The sequence below is a fragment of the Mirounga leonina genome, unplaced genomic scaffold, assembly GCF_011800145.1.
Source record: "Mirounga leonina isolate KUSES-001 unplaced genomic scaffold, KU_Mleo_1.0 Mir_151, whole genome shotgun sequence".
Lineage (NCBI taxonomy): Eukaryota > Metazoa > Chordata > Mammalia > Carnivora > Phocidae > Mirounga > Mirounga leonina.
Genome location: NW_023270377.1, coordinates 77,064,443 through 77,082,565, shown reverse-complemented (window position 1 = coordinate 77,082,565; position 18,123 = coordinate 77,064,443). Strand labels below are relative to the sequence as shown.

At 38.3% G+C, this 18,123-nt stretch overlaps 1 protein-coding gene across 17 annotated transcripts in view; it reads right to left on the bottom strand.

The window, feature by feature from the left end:
- The window catches only part of NEB (nebulin), a 200,570-nt gene that overhangs the window by 76,488 nt on the left and 105,959 nt on the right, over positions 1-18,123 (bottom strand). For all 17 annotated transcript variants that reach the window (XM_035008051.1, XM_035008034.1, XM_035008039.1 and 14 more), the window contains 17 exons: positions 16,728-16,832; positions 16,477-16,584; positions 15,788-16,099; positions 14,874-15,077; positions 13,944-14,048; positions 12,943-13,050; positions 11,201-11,512; positions 10,199-10,402; positions 9,220-9,324; positions 8,516-8,623; positions 7,418-7,729; positions 6,156-6,359; positions 5,718-5,822; positions 2,077-2,181; positions 1,665-1,976; positions 854-958; positions 9-107 (listed from right to left, as the gene is read on the bottom strand). In XM_035008051.1, coding sequence (XP_034863942.1) covers positions 9-107; positions 854-958; positions 1,665-1,976; positions 2,077-2,181; positions 5,718-5,822; positions 6,156-6,359; positions 7,418-7,729; positions 8,516-8,623; positions 9,220-9,324; positions 10,199-10,402; positions 11,201-11,512; positions 12,943-13,050; positions 13,944-14,048; positions 14,874-15,077; positions 15,788-16,099; positions 16,477-16,584; positions 16,728-16,832 — 2,913 coding nt within the window. The remainder of the gene's footprint in view (positions 1-8; positions 108-853; positions 959-1,664; positions 1,977-2,076; positions 2,182-5,717; positions 5,823-6,155; positions 6,360-7,417; positions 7,730-8,515; positions 8,624-9,219; positions 9,325-10,198; positions 10,403-11,200; positions 11,513-12,942; positions 13,051-13,943; positions 14,049-14,873; positions 15,078-15,787; positions 16,100-16,476; positions 16,585-16,727; positions 16,833-18,123) is intronic.

Sequence of the window (18,123 nt, the reverse complement as noted above, 5' to 3'; positions counted from 1 at the left end):
GTACTTACATCATTGAGGATCTCGCCACTTTGTTTTGCAGTCACATAATCAACTCTGTCATCCACAGGAGTAAAGTTGAGGGTTTCTATTTTTGTGCGATATTTTTTCTATAGGAAAGAAAATATCTTTCAGACAGTTGCAGTTTCTGGTCCTGTCTGAGCTGAGAAAGAGACACTAGATTTAAGGGCCTGTCACTACCAGAAGTGTAGAGTGCCGTATTTGAATGGCACCTTCTTGGCAATTCGGCCTTTTTCTTAGCATTTTATTTTTTAACAACTGGGTTGGCTTCTTATATCTCCCACGGATTTTTTTTTTTTTTAAGATTTTATTTATTTATTCATGAGAGACAGAGAGAGAGAGAGAGAGAAGCAGGCTCCCAAGAAGCAGGGAGCCCGATGTGGGACTCGATCCCAGGACCCCGGGATCATGACCTGAGCCGAAGGCAGACGCTTAACCATCTGAGCCACCCAGGCGCCCTCCCACGGATTTTAAAGTAGCAGATTTGCTTACCTACCAAGATCATGTACTGTATCATTCTGTGTATCACGTTACTCAATACTTTTTTTTCAACTGAACAAACTTCTCCCAAGTGTATTGCCATTTCTGACAAAAGACGTTTTCCCTTTATATAATTCCAAGCATCAGCTGATTATACTGTATATTGTATTATGGATGTGGTCCCCTGATGTGATAGGGACAGTAGAGGATTGTTTTGGGAAAAGGTATGTCTGGCTTAAATGACAGCAATTGCCATTGTTAAAATTGCTGATGGGGAATGATTGAGCTTTGGCTTGTATATTTTTGTTCAGTCTCCCAGGAAACGCACTGAATGGCAGGTGAAATCTTGGAATACCTCACTGAAGATATCCGCAGCATGTTTAGCGTGATTGACAGGGACGGAATCATTCGGCATCCACCCAATCCCACGTAACCATTCCAAGTCCGCCTTGTAGACAGCCTGTGGAAACAAGGCCGAGTGATTTCAGCAACTCTGGTCATAACCGGGTCCTATTTATTCTATCCCTTGGTTTGATGGAGAAATACACATAAGAATGACATACTCAAGCAGCCAGGCAGGTAACGTAAGTAAATTCATTAGGAGATCAGGTGATATGAAAAACTGGGGGATCTATTTTCTATTTAAAGGGGGTTAGCCTCAATTCAGCTCCACCTATTGTTGCCAGGGGTGTAATGCATGTCCCGAGCTTCATTCTCTGATTTTTTCCTAAAGAACTAAGAAATCTTAGATTTGTACCCCAAATTTCCTGATTTAAAAAAACCTTGGCAAATTAACTCAAGATTTTTAAACACTGTATTAACTATAAAAGCTTATCTGTGCCTACATCCTTTCCATGGACTGCCAATGTTTTACTTATGATATCAACCTGTTACTCCTTAAATTCCATAAATAGTATCTTCACAGCCGTTGTCTTTATATTGTTACAATTAAGATTTGTATTCACACAACCCTTTATTCCTTGATACAGAATCTAGAGCTTCCACAGCTTTGCGGATTTTTGACACTGTACTAGAAGGTCTAACTAAAACCAAACTCTTGGCTGTATAAAGACAGGAAGTGATGATACAAAAATTTAAGAATATAAACTTTCTGGGAGTCATGGCAAAATGATAGACGAGCTCATCCTAAAATGTAGCCCACTCACATTGCTTTGCAGTTGATAGGCTTTCTTGGCCTGAATCACATCGTTCTGGTCAGGCATGCATGTCCACTGGTGTAAGTAATTGCGATAATCAATGTCGCTGACTAGGGTCTGGCAATTTTTAGAATGCACGATGGAAAGCATATCCACAGGGCTCTGGAACTTGGTCTTCCATTTGGCCCAGTGCAGCCGGTACTCTCTTTCATTCTGAATCTTGCCAGCTATGAGGGCCCAGCGGATCTTGTTGTCATCCCTGGCGGTGCGGGTCCCCACATAGTGTCCCTTCTGCTTCTCATGGTCAAGCTTGTATTTATACTGGAGATGGAAAAACAAAGCAGATGGATCACAGTATGTACTCCTGATGCACCTAGGATGTTTGCTTAGAAACTGACAAGTCAAACAAGGCCACACGTACGTCACTGGCGATTTCCCTGGAGGCCTTGGCAGCCTGGATAGGGATGGCATCCAGCCGTACATCACAGCTCATCTTCGTTTCATCCCAATCTTCACGGTAAATTTTCTGAAGAGGACAAAAAAATAGGGTATCGTTTCGGATTCAGATGTACTGATAATTTCAAGGGTTCAAGGAGAATTAATAATCAAAGTAGTCCAGTTTTAAAGTCCCAGAATCTGTTAAGAAGGGAATAAGTAAAAGAATAATTCTCCACCATGCTATTGGAAGATGAAATGGTGTCTGGAGTTCAGAGACCTGGGCTTGATGAGAGTTCTTTCTAATTTAAATAATGGCTTCTCTGTAGTACCTCATGGTTTATATGACAGGGCTTAGTGGCTTTTTGTCCTGGCGTATTGGTAGCATTGGGATAAGACATTAATGAGGACTACTGGATTTCTTTTGTTTTTTTTTTAAAGATTTTATTTGACACAGAGAGACACAGTGAGAGAGGGAACACAAGCAGGGGGAGTAGCAGAGGGAGAAGCAGGCTTCCCGCCGAGCAGGGAGCCCAATGTGGGACTCGATCCCAGGACCCTGGGACCATGACCTGAGCTGAAGGCAGATGCTTAACGACTGAGCCAGCCAGGAGCCCCTTACTGGATTTAATTCAATAATTCAATTTATTTAATTTTAGAATTCAAGTCAATTTTATAATCTTCAGAATTATAAACTTTTTATATTTGTGGGGAGGTTTTCCCCAGGATGGTTTCTTAGATCTTCTTATGTGGTTGGTGATGAATATTGTTTGGGAATGTTAGATGTTCCTTCTGAAGGACAGTTGGAGGTTAACAGCTTTTTTTTTTTTTTTTTTTTTTAAGTAGGCTCCACCACCAAAGTGGAGCCCAGTGTGGGGCTTGAACTCATGATCCTGAGATCAACACCTGAGCTGAGCTCAAGAGCTGGATGCTTAACCGACTGAGCCACCCAGGCGCCACCACAGTAGCCTTTTTTTTTTTTTTAAATACAGCGTGTTTTTATTTGTACAGAGAAGTAGGGTAGTGACTGATTTACAGATAGCTTTTTAAATATATGTTCATATTTAAATGGACACATTCTGTGTTGACAATGTCAGAGATTCTCAGAAATAACAGTAATTCAAATGTATAATTCAGAAATCATACCAAACAATATAGGAGCTTTAACAGTGCAGAAAGGAGAGATGAGTTTCAATTAATAGTTTCATGGGCTTTACATATCTGAAATATGAAGTGCTCATACAAATTTTGTCCTTGTAAGTACAGATAAGTTTTGTATGAATTTTCATTCAAGTTTTTGTATGAATTTTGGGTGGTCCTATTTAACAATAGACTCTTTTTTTTGTACAAAAGAAATAGTATTCTCCAATTTCAACGTATTGGAGAATATTTAATGCAAACTTATTACGTTATTTAAAATCTTTTGTTTTTAGTTTTATTACATATATTGTTACACTATTTTTATTTATGTAATAAATTTTTGTTTATGTAGTCAAGTATATTTTTTATTAAAAAAAAAAATCTGAGTTTGAGGCCAAACTTCACCTACTAACTTTAAGATCATGGGTTAATTCCTCAATCACTTTAAGTCTCAACCTTCCCATCTGATAAAAACAAAGTAACACTATTTTACTCATATGATTAGTTTGAAGATTAAATGAGTCAATTTTACATGAATTTGCTTGGTTAACTAGAAAATCGTATACAAATATCCTGAAAAGTTGTGTTTCCCAAATGATAGAAACAGTTTTAAATAGTGGATTTTATCAAGATTATAGTCATGGTGACCCCATGCGTAAAAAAAAAAAAATTACATTTTGGTTAGCATTCAAATACGATGTTTGATTTCTTCCAAAGCACAAGCCATTCTCATTAATGTCTTCATATCTAATATCTAAAGTTCACAACTTTACTTTTGGCATAGTTTCAAATACTAGTCTTGCTTACATCAAGATATCAGCAGTAGGGTTCTGGTATTTTCAGCTGAGAAATGCATCATGCAAAAGAGAGCACATGAGACCTTCCCTGATTGTCCGGCCAAAGATGCCTCTGGATTGAAAAGAAGAGGCTGAGGTGAAGAATGGACTGCCTCTCCAACCAGTCACTTGGTGATGAGAGGGCACTGCACCATACTATTCTTGTATGAAAAAAAAATGTATCAGTGCCCCAAATTTTATTTTCTTCCCATCTCTTGGAAAAAATTAGCTCATTACAACAGAGCTAATGCGTATAGTTTGGCACATGGTGAGGAATCTTTGCTGGGCAGTTTCCTTCTCTCATAAAGATGTGTTATTTTCTGGAAGATGTGAAGTTCCAAACCATGGTGAACTGCACTAAAGTAGTATCCTTCTTCTAGGGTGATATTTATTCTACACATAAGAAATCTCTGTGATCCATGAGGACAATACCTTTCTTGAGCTTTCTTAAATTGTGTGGCTAACCATCGAATTCTCTCATTTTATCTAATAGATTTTTAAGTTCATTCTCTTCCTTTTTCCAGACATAAGGATTTATCCTGCAAGTAAAGATAATTTTGCCTTTTAAACCCAACATTTATCTTTATTCTTACTCTTATGTAATTATTTTGGCTTGAGTGAGGAACTTACTCACTTAGCTGGTAGTTCCAGCAAATGTTAAATAATAATGGTGATGTCAGTGGGCATCCTTGTTTTATTCCTAGCTTGAATGAGAAGATTAGCTTACTAAGGATGAGCCTGGCCTTTGATTTGAGATTTACTCTTTTAGTCACATTATGATATTCATTTATTCTTATTTTACTAGGATTTTATTTTTAAAAATAAGAATGGATATTGGATTTGGTCACATGCCTTTTTTCAAATCTAATAAGGTGAATGTGTGATTTTTCTCTTTTGTGCTATTACATTATTAGGTTTCTGAATATGGAACCCTCTTGGCATTCCTGGATGAACTCTAATTGTTTGTCTCCTATCATATTCATGTACTACTGAATTTTATTTGTTAACCTTTTATTTAAGATTTTCCTCATTATTGGTCTACAGTTTTCCTTTGTGGAATTATTTTTGACAAGTTTTGGTAATTGTGATGGCTTTCCTTCTTTCATTAGGCTCTATGATTGTTTGATTATTTCTTGAAGTTCTGAAGGAATTCTCCTATGAAATCATCTGGATGACCCTGATATCTGAGAGGAGGAAGGAGCATCTTTAATAATCCTCTTAATTTCTTGCTATATGTTTTTATTCTTTTCCTTGGGTCATTTTGGTAATTTATGATTTCCTAGAAAATCCCCTCTAGATCTAGGTTTTCAAATTCATATAGAGTTTTGCAAAGAATTCTCATCATTATTTTGTGTTCGTCTGTCACTAATGTCCCTTTCTTGTTCATGTGTCTCTTCATCCAGTCCTCTTTCAGGTTTCTCATCCTTATCCCCTTCTCCCTTTTGTCATGTTGACATGCGCTCACCAGTAACTGGCCTTGCTGGGTGACTCAGAGCAAGGGATCTGCTCCTTTCCTCACTCCTGGTCAAAGGGCTGATGGTAAAGAGTCTTCAGGCAATCTTTTCTCTTGCCTACGAAGAGTTCCCTAGGGATATCATAGCACCCACTGGGTGACTTTCCAAACCAAAAAGGAGTCTGTTGAGGTACTTACATTGCTCATATTAAGAGTATTGGCTCTGGCGAGGTTAATTTCTGGCGTATCTGGCATTATGTGGACTGAAGTTTTATCCTTGTCCCAAACTTCTCTGTACTTCGGCTATGGGAAAAAACCCACAAAATTATTTTGCAATTTGTAATTCTGCTAGTTCCAGTGTACAACTTTCAACTTTTCTGATCCCCAATTTTTTCATATTAAGGAAGAAACATCTAAAAGTTTTTCACATAAGTTACTCAAATTTAATATTAAATTGGTATTAATATTTTTCATTTAAAATTTATGAATAACAAGAACACAATCTTACCAACATTACATATTAAAACCTTTGCTATCATCAACGTTCTTATCTTACAAATAGATTGCCAGGTTAATTATTTATCAGTCACTTACAAGCATGACTTAATTTTAACATACGAGGGAAAGGTGACTTACAATACTAATATTTTCAGCATTCGACTTAGCAAGGACAACTTCAGGTGTGTCAACAACACTTGTGTACTTGAGGCTCACTACGGGGGTCCGATAGACACTGTCTTGTAGGATCTTCTGGGCATTCTTGACCCTCAACACTTCAGGAGACCCTTCAGGCATCCAGCCAATGCCACGGAGCCACTCCAAGTCAGCCTTATAGATGGCCTGGGAAAGAAAACAAAGGTAGGTAGAAGCAGGGTTTTTTTTTTAATTGTGGCAAAGTCAGAAAGCAGTTTTTTGTTGTTGTTGTTTAAGAGTATTTATTTGACAGAGAGAGAGAGACAGCGAGAGAGGGAACATAAGCAGGGGGAGAGGGAGAAGGAGAAGCAGGCCTCCCACCGAGCAGAGAGCCCGACGCGGGGCTTGATCCCAGGACCCTGGGATCATGACCCGAGCGGAAGGCAGACGCTTAACGACTAAGCCACCCAGGCACCCAAGAAAGCAGTTTTATGTTCTATTTTACCTCCCACAAACAATAACTAAAATTGAGCATTGGCCTGACAAACACAATTCATCCTATGCACAGCAGTGTTCTATTCTGCTTTGTTTTCTGTGGCGGGGGCACCAATACATACTCTAAAAAGCAGAACGATACAGAAGGAGCTCTCTCTCTGTGGGATGCATGGAAGATCTCGAATAATATTTAAGTAACATCATTCTAGCTCAGGTGGACTTTTAAAGCAGTAATAAATAATTAAAAGAAGGCATTCATTCTACACAAGAAATAAATATCCTGATGGAATCCATGATTTCCAAAAAATTGAATGGGCAGAAAATATGAGTAAATCTAAAAATACTTCAGGTAAACTAATGAAATACCGTATTGTGAAGAATACCATGTTAAGGGAAACTAGTGAGTTTGGAGCATGCTGCTGACCTTTGACATTAATTTCAAAGAAGTAGCCCTGTCATTCTTCAGTTGAGGGACCATGCAAATTCTCATGTTTAGGACATTACAAACACTGCACACATTTAGGAATCTATAGAAGAATTCTGGTGGCACCACAAAGAGTAAAAAAGAAAACTCCCAATAAGCCCAGCAGTAAGAGAGGCAATCAGTAAACTTGGTAAAAATGCGAAAGGGAAGTGCTTATGTAGGGAGAGTTGTATTTTCCCGAGTCCTCCGAGGGATGACCAGGCAAAGCTGTGGAGGCTTTCTTCCTGGAGAACAGCTCACTATCCAGGCCCCTCAGTTGGTACTCTCTGCACAAGCAACAACTTACATCACTCTGCAGGTCGTAGGCTTTCCTGGCTTGGATCACATCATTCTGGTCGGGAAAGCAAGACCAGTGGTGCAGGTACTGGCGATAATCCACATCACTTACTAATGCCTGGCCTTCTTTGGCAGCGTTGATGGACACCATGTCCCCTGGGATGGAGATCTTGGCCTTGTGGTCATTGTAGGCCTTTTTGTACAGCCTGTCATTCTGCATTTTTAATACATTTGCCGCCCAAACCAGTTTAGGGTCTTCCTTGGCATTGCGACATCCAATATAATGGCCTTTTTGTTTCTCGTAAGCGGTTTTGTATAGATACTGGTATATGTGAACAGAAGAAAGAAGAGTCATTTTTCCAAACTCACTTTGTCTCAACAGTCTGCTCCAAATAACTCCATCTCCCTTAGACTGGGCAGTGTTTTTCTTTAAGTCCATATTATAAGTTTTATGATTCTTAACGCATTGGTTTCTATGTCCACATGCACAAAAACATAGTGAGCACCTCTGAGGCAAGAATTATGCTTCTAGATTATCCCCAGTACAGGCTTATCTCGTGTTTCCCAAACTTCAGTCACTGTCTACCACCTTCACGTTTTAGTTTATCAACTAGATTCTTTGTTTAAATAGATTTAAAGTGTAAACTTCGAAAGATTTTTATTCTAAAATTTATAATCCCATTTAAATGGAAAAAAACTATTTTTCTAGCACACATTAAAACAAACATCAGTTTTTAAAAATGCTTGTCCATCAACTATATAAAATTATGTCAGGAACAACTTATGTACGCTGTACTTCATTGAATTTTTGTACCCATTGAATTTTTATAAGTGCTTGTAAATTAAATGATAATGAGAAGATACTGAAAATAAAAATCTGGCTTAAACATAAGAAGAGCAGAACCAAGCGCTGATGCAAAAGGATCACCAAACTGTTGTAAAAGTTATCCTTGAATGTGAGATTTCAAAACAAGACACTAATCCCGATGATCTCCATTCTACTTAAGTGTATTACAGGGGAATTAAGTAAAAGATTAGAAAAGTATTAACTCCCGTGTGTCGTCTATTAGTTAGTGTTGGTGAAGGCTGGGAAAGGAGGAGCTCTCACATCGCTGGCGATATCCCTGGAAGCTCTGGCATGCTGAATTGGGATGGCATCTTCCCGCAGGTCATAACCCGTCATCTTGACATCTTCCCACGCTTGCTTATATTGTTTCTGCAAAGGGAGATTGCAATGCCACAGTTAATCTGAAGAGGGAGCCACTGAGTCAGCATTACTGACGTGTTTAAGAAAACCTGTTAAGTTACATTGAAAATTAGTCTCCCCTTAAGATTTGTAAAATAGGCTGGCGCTGTGAATTGTGTAAGACTGTTGAATCACAGACCTGCACCTCTGAAACAAATAATACATTATATGTTAGAAAAAAAAAAAGTAGAAGAGAGCAGGAAGGGAAAAATGAGGGGGAGACGAACCATGAGAGACTATGGACTCTGAGAAACAAACTGAGGGTTCTAGAGGGGAGGGGGGTGGGGGGATGGGTTAGCCCGATGATGGGTATTAAGGAGGGCACGTATTGATGGAGCACTGGGTGTTATACGAAAACAATGAATTGTGGATCACTACATCAAAAACTAATGATGCATTGTATGGTGACTAACAACATAATAAAATAAAATTAAAAAAAATAAAGACTAGAAATAGAAGGAATGATAGGGAAATGCCTTTTGCTAAACTCCCTCTGGAGCGTATCAAGTTAAGTTCCAGTTAGGCAGAAAATAATGTGTAAAGTAAGTGGATGTGTAGTCCCCTACATCACTGATCTGTATGGCATTGATCTTGGACTGCAGCATCCCTGGAGTGTCAGCTGGTACATTCACATTCGCCTTCTCTCTCTCCCAGGCATCACGATACAATGGCTGGTAAAAAGGAAAAACAAAGGATGGCTGATAAGTAAATAAGTCAATTGCTACATGAATAAAATTACAGGTACAATTAAAGGTTCTCTTTGGATATTCTCAGATATAAATGTAGATCACATTTTGTTTTCATTTGTGCAGATCTTTTTTGTTTTTTTTGTTAAGTTGGCTCCATATCCAGTGTGGAGCCCAACACGGGGCTTGAACTCACGACCCCAAGATCAAGATCTGAGCTGAGATCAAGAGTCAGATGCTCAACTGACTGAGCCACCCAGGCACCCCTTCGTTTGTGTTTTTACTTAAAAGGTGCCAATAGTGACTTTAACGAGAAGAATATATTGATGTGTGATATAATATAAATAGAAAATGAGTCAGAAATATGGTAGTAAAATGATCTTTTTCATTAATTCACATGTAATTATCTGGCAGGTATTTACATTTCAGGTAACTATGATAATCCATATCACTAATCAATTCCTGGCTTTCTTGGCCCAAGTAACTATCATAATATCTAATATTGAGGCCACCCCTGGACTTTTCAACTTACCTCATGCTTGAAAAGCAATAAAAAGGTGGCAGTTTTGTGATCATAGTATTAACTGGTGGACTTGTATTACAAGCAAGAACTCAAAATGTATTCAAAGTGTGTATCAGAGTCTGTGGAATATAAAGATGCTTACCACACTTATGTCAACCAAAGAGTCATCTAAGTAAGTGAAATATGGATACCGTTACTTGATTGACTATATGAAATTCTATCTGGATACATGAATGTTCAAGGTTCTAATGCTAGTGTTAGCAATTTAAAGTTCACAGTCAGAATTCTCATTGAGACTTCTTCAATATGTCCAAATGTATCATCAACCCAGCTTACCTCACTGATCTGTACAGCATTGATCTTTGCCTGGATGACTTCAGGGGTATCAACAATGCTGGTGAATTTGAAGTCCTCAGGTTTTATACGATACAACCTCTCATTCAGGAGATTCTGGGCATTCTTCACTCTCATCACTTCCACAGAACCCTCTGGCAACCATCCTATACCCTTCAACCATTCCAGGTCTGATTTGTACACGTTCTGCATGAAGAAAAGGACCACAGAGTGCATAGGAGTCAAATCTGCCCATGAGAGCATGACGCCAGCAGGCCACGCACTCCCTCTATCTAAATCAGCTGGGTGGCCAATCCCATGAAATAGAAGGATCAACATTAAATATTAATATTTGGGTGCTACATCCCTGGCATGCATCGCTGGGAGAAGTTCACAGTATCCTACAGGAACTGGAGCAGGGCTGACAAGGGCCACTTGTGGATGACAGAGAGCAATGTCACATAATTTTGTTTTTATACAAGGTTGAGCTTCTGTGCTTGCCACTTGAAATCTGCCTTTTTTGCTGAGAATAACATCTGTAAGAATTTGCGAGACTAAGGTCTTTAGATGCATATATAATGAGGAGAAGATATATACTTTTATTTGTATACACTTCTCTATCTATATATAAATATATACACATACATTTTCCCTACATGTGCGGGATAAACTTAAAATGCAACATTTCCTTACGTTCACATTTATTTCTGAAATTTAGATATCTGATCATGCACATGTAATGGGTTAAAACAACTGGGACTGAAATTTTATATCTAATTACAGAATAAGAGAGTGATTTTTTTTGTCTTAATGCTTAAGGCCTTGCCACATGAGAAGGAATCCTCTATAAGACAGAAAATGTTCACAATAACTCTGCCACCATAAAATGTACAGATTATGTTAAGTTCTATTAAGATTACCACTTAAGTTACGTCCCTAGGGAATACACCATGATGATATACAGAGACACACGTCTCCCCAAGAGTCTGGTGATAAAATACGCACATTACTCTGCAGTTCGTAGGCCTTCTTAGCCTGGATCACATCATTCTGATCTGGCAAACATATCCACTGGTGCAGATAATTGCGATAATCAATATCGCTAACCAGGACCTGGCATTTCTTGGCCTGAACAATTGACATCATGTCCGACGGTGTATTGTGAATTCCTTTAGACTTCTCATAAGCTTTCTTGTACTCTCTGTCACTCTGGATCTTGGCAGCATGTATAGACCATACCAATTTGGGGTCATCTTGTAGGGTGCGGAAACCCACGTGGTGGCCCAGTTGCTTACGGTAACCTTCTTTGTATTTGTACTAAAGTTGTGAAAAATAAGAGAAAAAGACATATGAAAATACTGTAGTAAGAGGATTTTTCATTAAATGTTTCCAGAATATTTTCCTCACCTTAATAGAAATTTAGCTTAACACTGGCAGTCCTTACAGATTTCAGTTCACTTTAAGGAAAATGGATAGGGCTATTTTAGGTACTTTGATAGAGAACATGAGGAAATCAGGAGGGTAATAGTATGGCGAATAAGAGTAATTACAAAAAATTATAGCTGACATTTACTGAGCAATTACTATATGCCAGACACTATTACAAGTGCTTCAAATATATTGGGTTGATTCGTGTGAAATTACTGAATTTTTTAGTTAAAAATAGTTGAGTAATAGCAACTACAATCTCATTTAATCTTCACATCTCTGTGAAGTGCATAATATTATTATCACATATTTCAGATGTGGAAAATAAGACACAGTGGGTGTAATCCTGGTCTCGAAGGTTGCCTGGAAAGTGGAACATTAAGTCAGATGGTCCCCCAAGAATACTAACAATACCTCAGGTAGGAAAAAGTGATTTGTGTGGTTTTGGAGACAGATAAAAAAAAAAAAAAGGTGTATATTTCACAGGAATGGAAAGCAAGGTCATTGGCTTGAATCAGATGACAACAAAAGGCCTGGGGACAAGAGTTTCCATCTTGCCCACACCTAAGTGTCTTAGGACTAGAGTAAGATAGTGTCTGTTTCTTTTCGATATTTGGATAGCATAGAAAAATTTGGACAAAAGGGAGGGAGAGAGAACTGGGAGTAAGGCAGATACTACAGATTGGCTATTGTTTTTAGAGATAAAAGTGAGAAGTAAGAGGGAAGAAACAGGTGGATACAGGAGATAAAAAACAGAGAAAAACCCAGAGAAAGGGAACAGGGTTGCTTAAAGATTTGGAGCTGGGGGTGGGAGATAGGGAGCTTGGTAGGATAATTATTTTAACTAAGTTTTTAAATTACTATTAAATGAATTTCAAAAGGTTACTAAGAGCATTACACATAAGCCTCCAGTAAAAAATCTTATATATATATAATGTGTTTTCAGTCCTAAGTCTTTTATGAAATTTTCAACTGTGGTCTGTACTTATGGAGAATGTCATAAATATTTGGGGGATTAAATGACACCGGTCAACAATCAAATATATTGATTCCTGAATTTTTCCCAAGAATTCTGCATAGATTCTTCATGCTTTTTTAACTTCTACTTAGAAACAACTTAGAATTATTTATACAAATACCTCATCTATGCTAACCTTAATGTGTTTCATTCCATTTTAATGTTTTTAAATAGAGAAAGTCTTCAGTGAAAAACAAAATGAAATTGTTTACATAGTTTTTTTTTAAAAACCCAATTTTTACAAAATACCCTCCCTATCTGTTGTAAGAAGAGAAAAACCACAAGGAAATAGAGGCTGTACCTCACTGGCGATTTCTCTGGAGGCTTTGGCTTGTTTGATTTCAATGGCATCTGCTCTTAAGTCATAGCCTTTCTGCTTGGTCTCATTCCAGTCTTTCTGGTAAAGTTTCTATTGAGGAAAAACACAGGTTTGTTTACAAAAATTGAAAATAAGTCAATATACTCAAAGTACCCAAAATATGAATCATATGACATAATGTAAATGAAGACAGCATAAGGAAAAACAGTCATTTCTGAGTTTTTCTTCTGATTGTTGGCTATTTCCTTCATGGAGTACAGGATACTTCTGACTAAAATTTTAAAGCTAAACATCTAGATCTACTCAATGTTTGAATATTTATCTTCATCACAATATGGTACACATCTGAAAATACCCCACCATGCAATACGTGGAAACTAAGAATCAACTATGAAGCTAGAAAATCTTCATCAAGGTATCATGTAAGGTCCAGTCAGATTTTTTTTTCTAATGTTGCCTTTTGACTTTTCAGAGGTCCCTGCTAAAGGGATGTGACATAGGTATTTATATATATCTTACTCTTTGAATAGGATTAAAAATTGTCTTTTCGCTTTTCTAATGGCTTTGAAATGTCAAGCAAGACAGTTCTGGATCAATCAAAAACCTATAAAGATAAAAGAGACTGTTACCTCATACTCCCTCTAGTAAGAGAAATTTAACTAGGGATTTCATTATTCTCAACTAATATATGATGAAACTGAGCTGTGGACATTGGATATAGAACAATGCTTTCAAGATTGAAAGGAGGACCCCAATAGGATTCAGATATCCCAACTCTTTGTTGGATATCCATGGCTCTAAACTCACGTTTAAAAGAGAATTTCCATTCATACTGCATTGGGAATGGAAGCTAAAGAGAAAATGTCTAGCACCAAAAGCTGTATATATCTCTAAGTTAGGTAATTTGTCCATTATACCACACCCCACAAGCTGACATATATTGTCCTATAAAGGCTTTTACACTTCATATTTATGCTACTTACATTGCTGATTTGCAAGGCATTTATATGGGCCTGCAGCATGACTGGCGTGTCAGAAGGAATGCTGATGTTGGTTTTATCTTTATTCCACGCATCATGATATAGTTTCTGTGGAGAGAAGGGAAATATTAATAGTGGATATCTGAAACATTAAGCCTTAGAAATTAACCTGGAAATTTTTTTTTTAATGTTTGTGATGGTTCATTATATGTGTTAACTTGGCTAGGCCACAGTACCCAGATATTTAGTCAGACATCATTATACATGTTTCTGTGAAGGTAGGTTTTAGATGAGATTAACATTTTTATCAGTAGACTTTGGTAAAGCAGACTACACTCTGTAATGTGGCTGGGTCTTGTCCAATGAGCTAAAGGCCTTAATAGAAAAAATACCGACCTCCGCAGAGCAAGAAGGAACTTTGTCAGCAGACCATCTTTGGACTTGAACTGCGACTCTCCTGTAGGTCTCCAGGCTACTCTGAGTTTATAGACTTGCCAGCCTCCATAATCATATGGCCCAATTCCATAAAATTAAATCTCTTTGTGTGTGTGTATGCACAGATAGATGCAGTCTACAGATCTACCTACATCTCTCTCATATGCATATATAAGCACACATATATACATGTACATACATATATCTATATCTATACATATTTATATCCCCTACTGGCTCTATTTCTCTGGAGAACCCTGACCAATACAACATCATACCATTTAAAATGCAGCATTATGCTACAGGTTTTAGCATTTAATAGGAGTTAAAGAAATATTTGTTCTACTTTGGCCTTTACCAAACTGGCCAACAGATTGTTAGAGTTGCTCCCGTCACTCCAAGTCCTCCAAGAGGAACAGCCCACATGCTCGGTTTGGGTGGCATCATGTGAGAACAGAGTCCCGCAAAAGGCATGCTTGGTAACAGGATGGTTCTCACCTCACTTATTTGCAGAGAATTGGCTTTTGCCAGGACAACGTCTGGTGTGTCAACAATGGAAGTGAACTTCAAGGCTTCTGGCGGCGTTCTATAAAGTCTTTCATTCACCAGGCCTTGAGCATTCTTCACCCTGTTCATTTCTACGGAGTCTTCTGGCATCCAGCCAATGCCACGCAGCCACTCCAGGTCCGCCTTATACACACTCTACAAAGATGTGAGACAGAAATTATGTCCATGGTTAGACACACCATCTCTTAATTGCAAAGTAAAGTCCGTGGGAGCGAGGGGTTGATAAGCACAGGAGATGGGGCTTCCGAAAAAGTAGGACCTGAGATTTTATGGGACTCAGGGGTTTTAATATCAATGGCAGAGTCATCTGTAAAAACATACTTACATATACTAGCTGTGAAGAGTGATAAAGTCATAATAATGCTGAATTTCATGATAATCATTTGATACTTCCAAAAAACTACAGAACTAACAACACTTTTAAAGGAAATTTTGTTGAAGCTCATTCCATTTTAATCCTACAATAACTGACTGTAGAAAACTCTGTTTAGTGTATTGGATATAGTATAATAGTGGCAGTTTAAAAATATTCAGATAATTTATGTTTGCCTGCAATATATTTTCACTGCCAGAAAGTACAGATGACATGACGAAAAAAGTCTGCTATCTAGGCCAGGGAATAAAGTACATGGCCTAAGTTGGGTTCTTCATCTATATTCTTTGATTCCTAGGACATAACTCCTGACTATGGATTATATATTAGACAATGTGAGTGGTGCCCTCTTGGAGGTATGCAGTGCATAATCCACGAGTCTATCCACAGAGGTGTCCATCGAGGCACTGCCTAGACAATAAATAAATCTATGTCCTCTCATTCCATCTCTCCCCAAGTTTGTGTTACGTACATCGCTCTGCAGTTCATAGGCCTTCTTTGCTTGGATAATGTCATTTTGATCAGGTAAGCATGTCCAGTGATGCAGATGATTTCGATAATCAATGTCACTGACCAAAGTCTGACATTGTTTGGCCATCACGATGCCTAACATGTCCACCGGGCTACTGAATTTGGTCTTCCACTTCTGGAATTCCTTCTTGTACTCCCTTTCACTTTGAATCTTCCCTGCATGTATGGCACACATAATCTTGGGGTCATCTTCAATGCTCCGGGCTCCAATGTGGTGGCCTTTCTGTCTCTCGTACGCTTCTTTGTATTTGTACTAAAAGGAGAGAAATAGAGCCTTAGAAAACCAGTTTTAAGACCACATGCATGCTGACAACTATGGAAAACGTGAACACTCACAAGCAAATGGGTAAGAATTTCATATGGCAAACATTTTGGCATCTCCTAATAATTTTAAAACTCTTTTACACTCTCATAACTGTAGCATATTCATATATCTTCACTGGTGCAGCCCTTCTAGCTACAATTCCAAACTGTGCTATTCTTCTCTGTGACAACAAGGGACAAAGTCTTAGAAAGTAGGAAGCAAGAGTGGGGGATACATGTGGAAACAATTGTGAAATGTGGCCCACCAGCTTCACAGTGGCCATTCAGCAATGTGACACCAAAGGGGGTTGGATGGAGGAGACTTACATCACTGGCAATGTCCCTTGAGGCTTTGGCACTTTTGATGGAAATAGCATCAGCCCTCAGATCATAGTCCTTCATCTTTGATTCATCCCATCCCTTGGTGTAAAGTTTCTAGGCAGAGGATAATACACAACAGAAAGATAAAAATGTTTTGGAAAAGTTAATAGGCCAATTCCAGACAGGAAAGTGTAAGGTGGAAAAAGTATTTTAATGAATCCTAGGAAGGCTTAAGAGACAATCAGGAAACCTCTTACTTGGCTGATATTGGCAGAATTGCTCTTGGCCAGTAGGATTTCTGGGGTGTCCGGCATCACGTGGATGGAGGCTTTGTCAGCATTCCAAGCTTCTGTGTATAAATACTATGGGGGAAGTGAGATAAAACCCTTTGTTAAAGCCCATACATTACAGTTATTTTCAAATTTAACACATTTTGCGGTTAAAAAAAAAAAAAGCCCTTTTAAGTAAACTATTCAGAGGTGAGGGAAGCAAAAGGGTACTGGGGATATTGAAACATGACAATATTTAAATATTTAAACTGCCATATGATAGCTTCATTGCTAATATGAAGTGATATAATGGCCTCAATTATTAACTCCTTTCTTCCAGTGAATCTCAAAGCCTACTCATAGGAACTCCAAGGATGGAACCTGGCTATAGAATTATGATATAGTAGAAATCCTAGACTTCAGAGTTAATCCCAAATTCAAACCCAACTCCACTATGCCCAAGCTGTATAATCTTGAGAAGGGTACATAATGCCCTATATTCCTCATTTCTAAGAGGGGAATAATCATATTTTTGCTGAGTGCTTTTTGAAGATTCACCATAATATATGTAAAATGCCTGAGTCACAGTAAGCACTCAACAGATTTTATGGTGTTTCCTATTCTTATTATCACTGCTGTGCTAGGTATGGTATAAAATAGAATTTCTAGAGAGTTTTAATACTTCAAGCTTTGGAGTTTGCTATCTGAGAGTCGACTTCCTATTCTGCACTGAGCACCCAATCTCACTACCTGAATGTTTGGCAGATGTCCAAGCAGGTGTGGAAGAAGTCAGGTGAGTTCAATTCAATCTAAAGTGTGCATATTAAGGACCTATCTGTTGGATAAAGACTGAGCCCAGTATCAATACACAGATTGCTAGAACTCCGGAAAAAAGAAGTGATTATCTGTCTTGTGTAAGGGTACTGAAAGCTATAGTAGCAGCTCACTTTCTGGAGTAGATTTCCACAACTGAATATGGAAGAGCAAACCAAGCAACTAATTTGAGTTGCTCACTGGCACTGCTATAAACACCATGTTTCCCAGACTTCAGAACAAAATGCTAAATGGCTGTATATTCCTTACAGGATGCAGAAAGAGAAGTCAATGGTGTGAGTCTGCTCTGCCTAGGAGAATGTTCAGGGAAAAGTAACGGATCGATGGATGTTTCCACGTCACTGCTCAGAAGAGTATGTGCATTACTCTAGAGAAATTGTCCTATGCTTCCTCATGCACAGAGAATGAGGGGATACAGTGTGAAGAAGCACATGCAAGCCCAACTAGAAATCAAATAGAGGCTCTGTTGAAGGCCTGCGTGAAAATCGGGCCCATTATATCTCCTTTCTCTGGAAACCCTTGAGGGCATTTCTCACTTTATGAGCCAAGT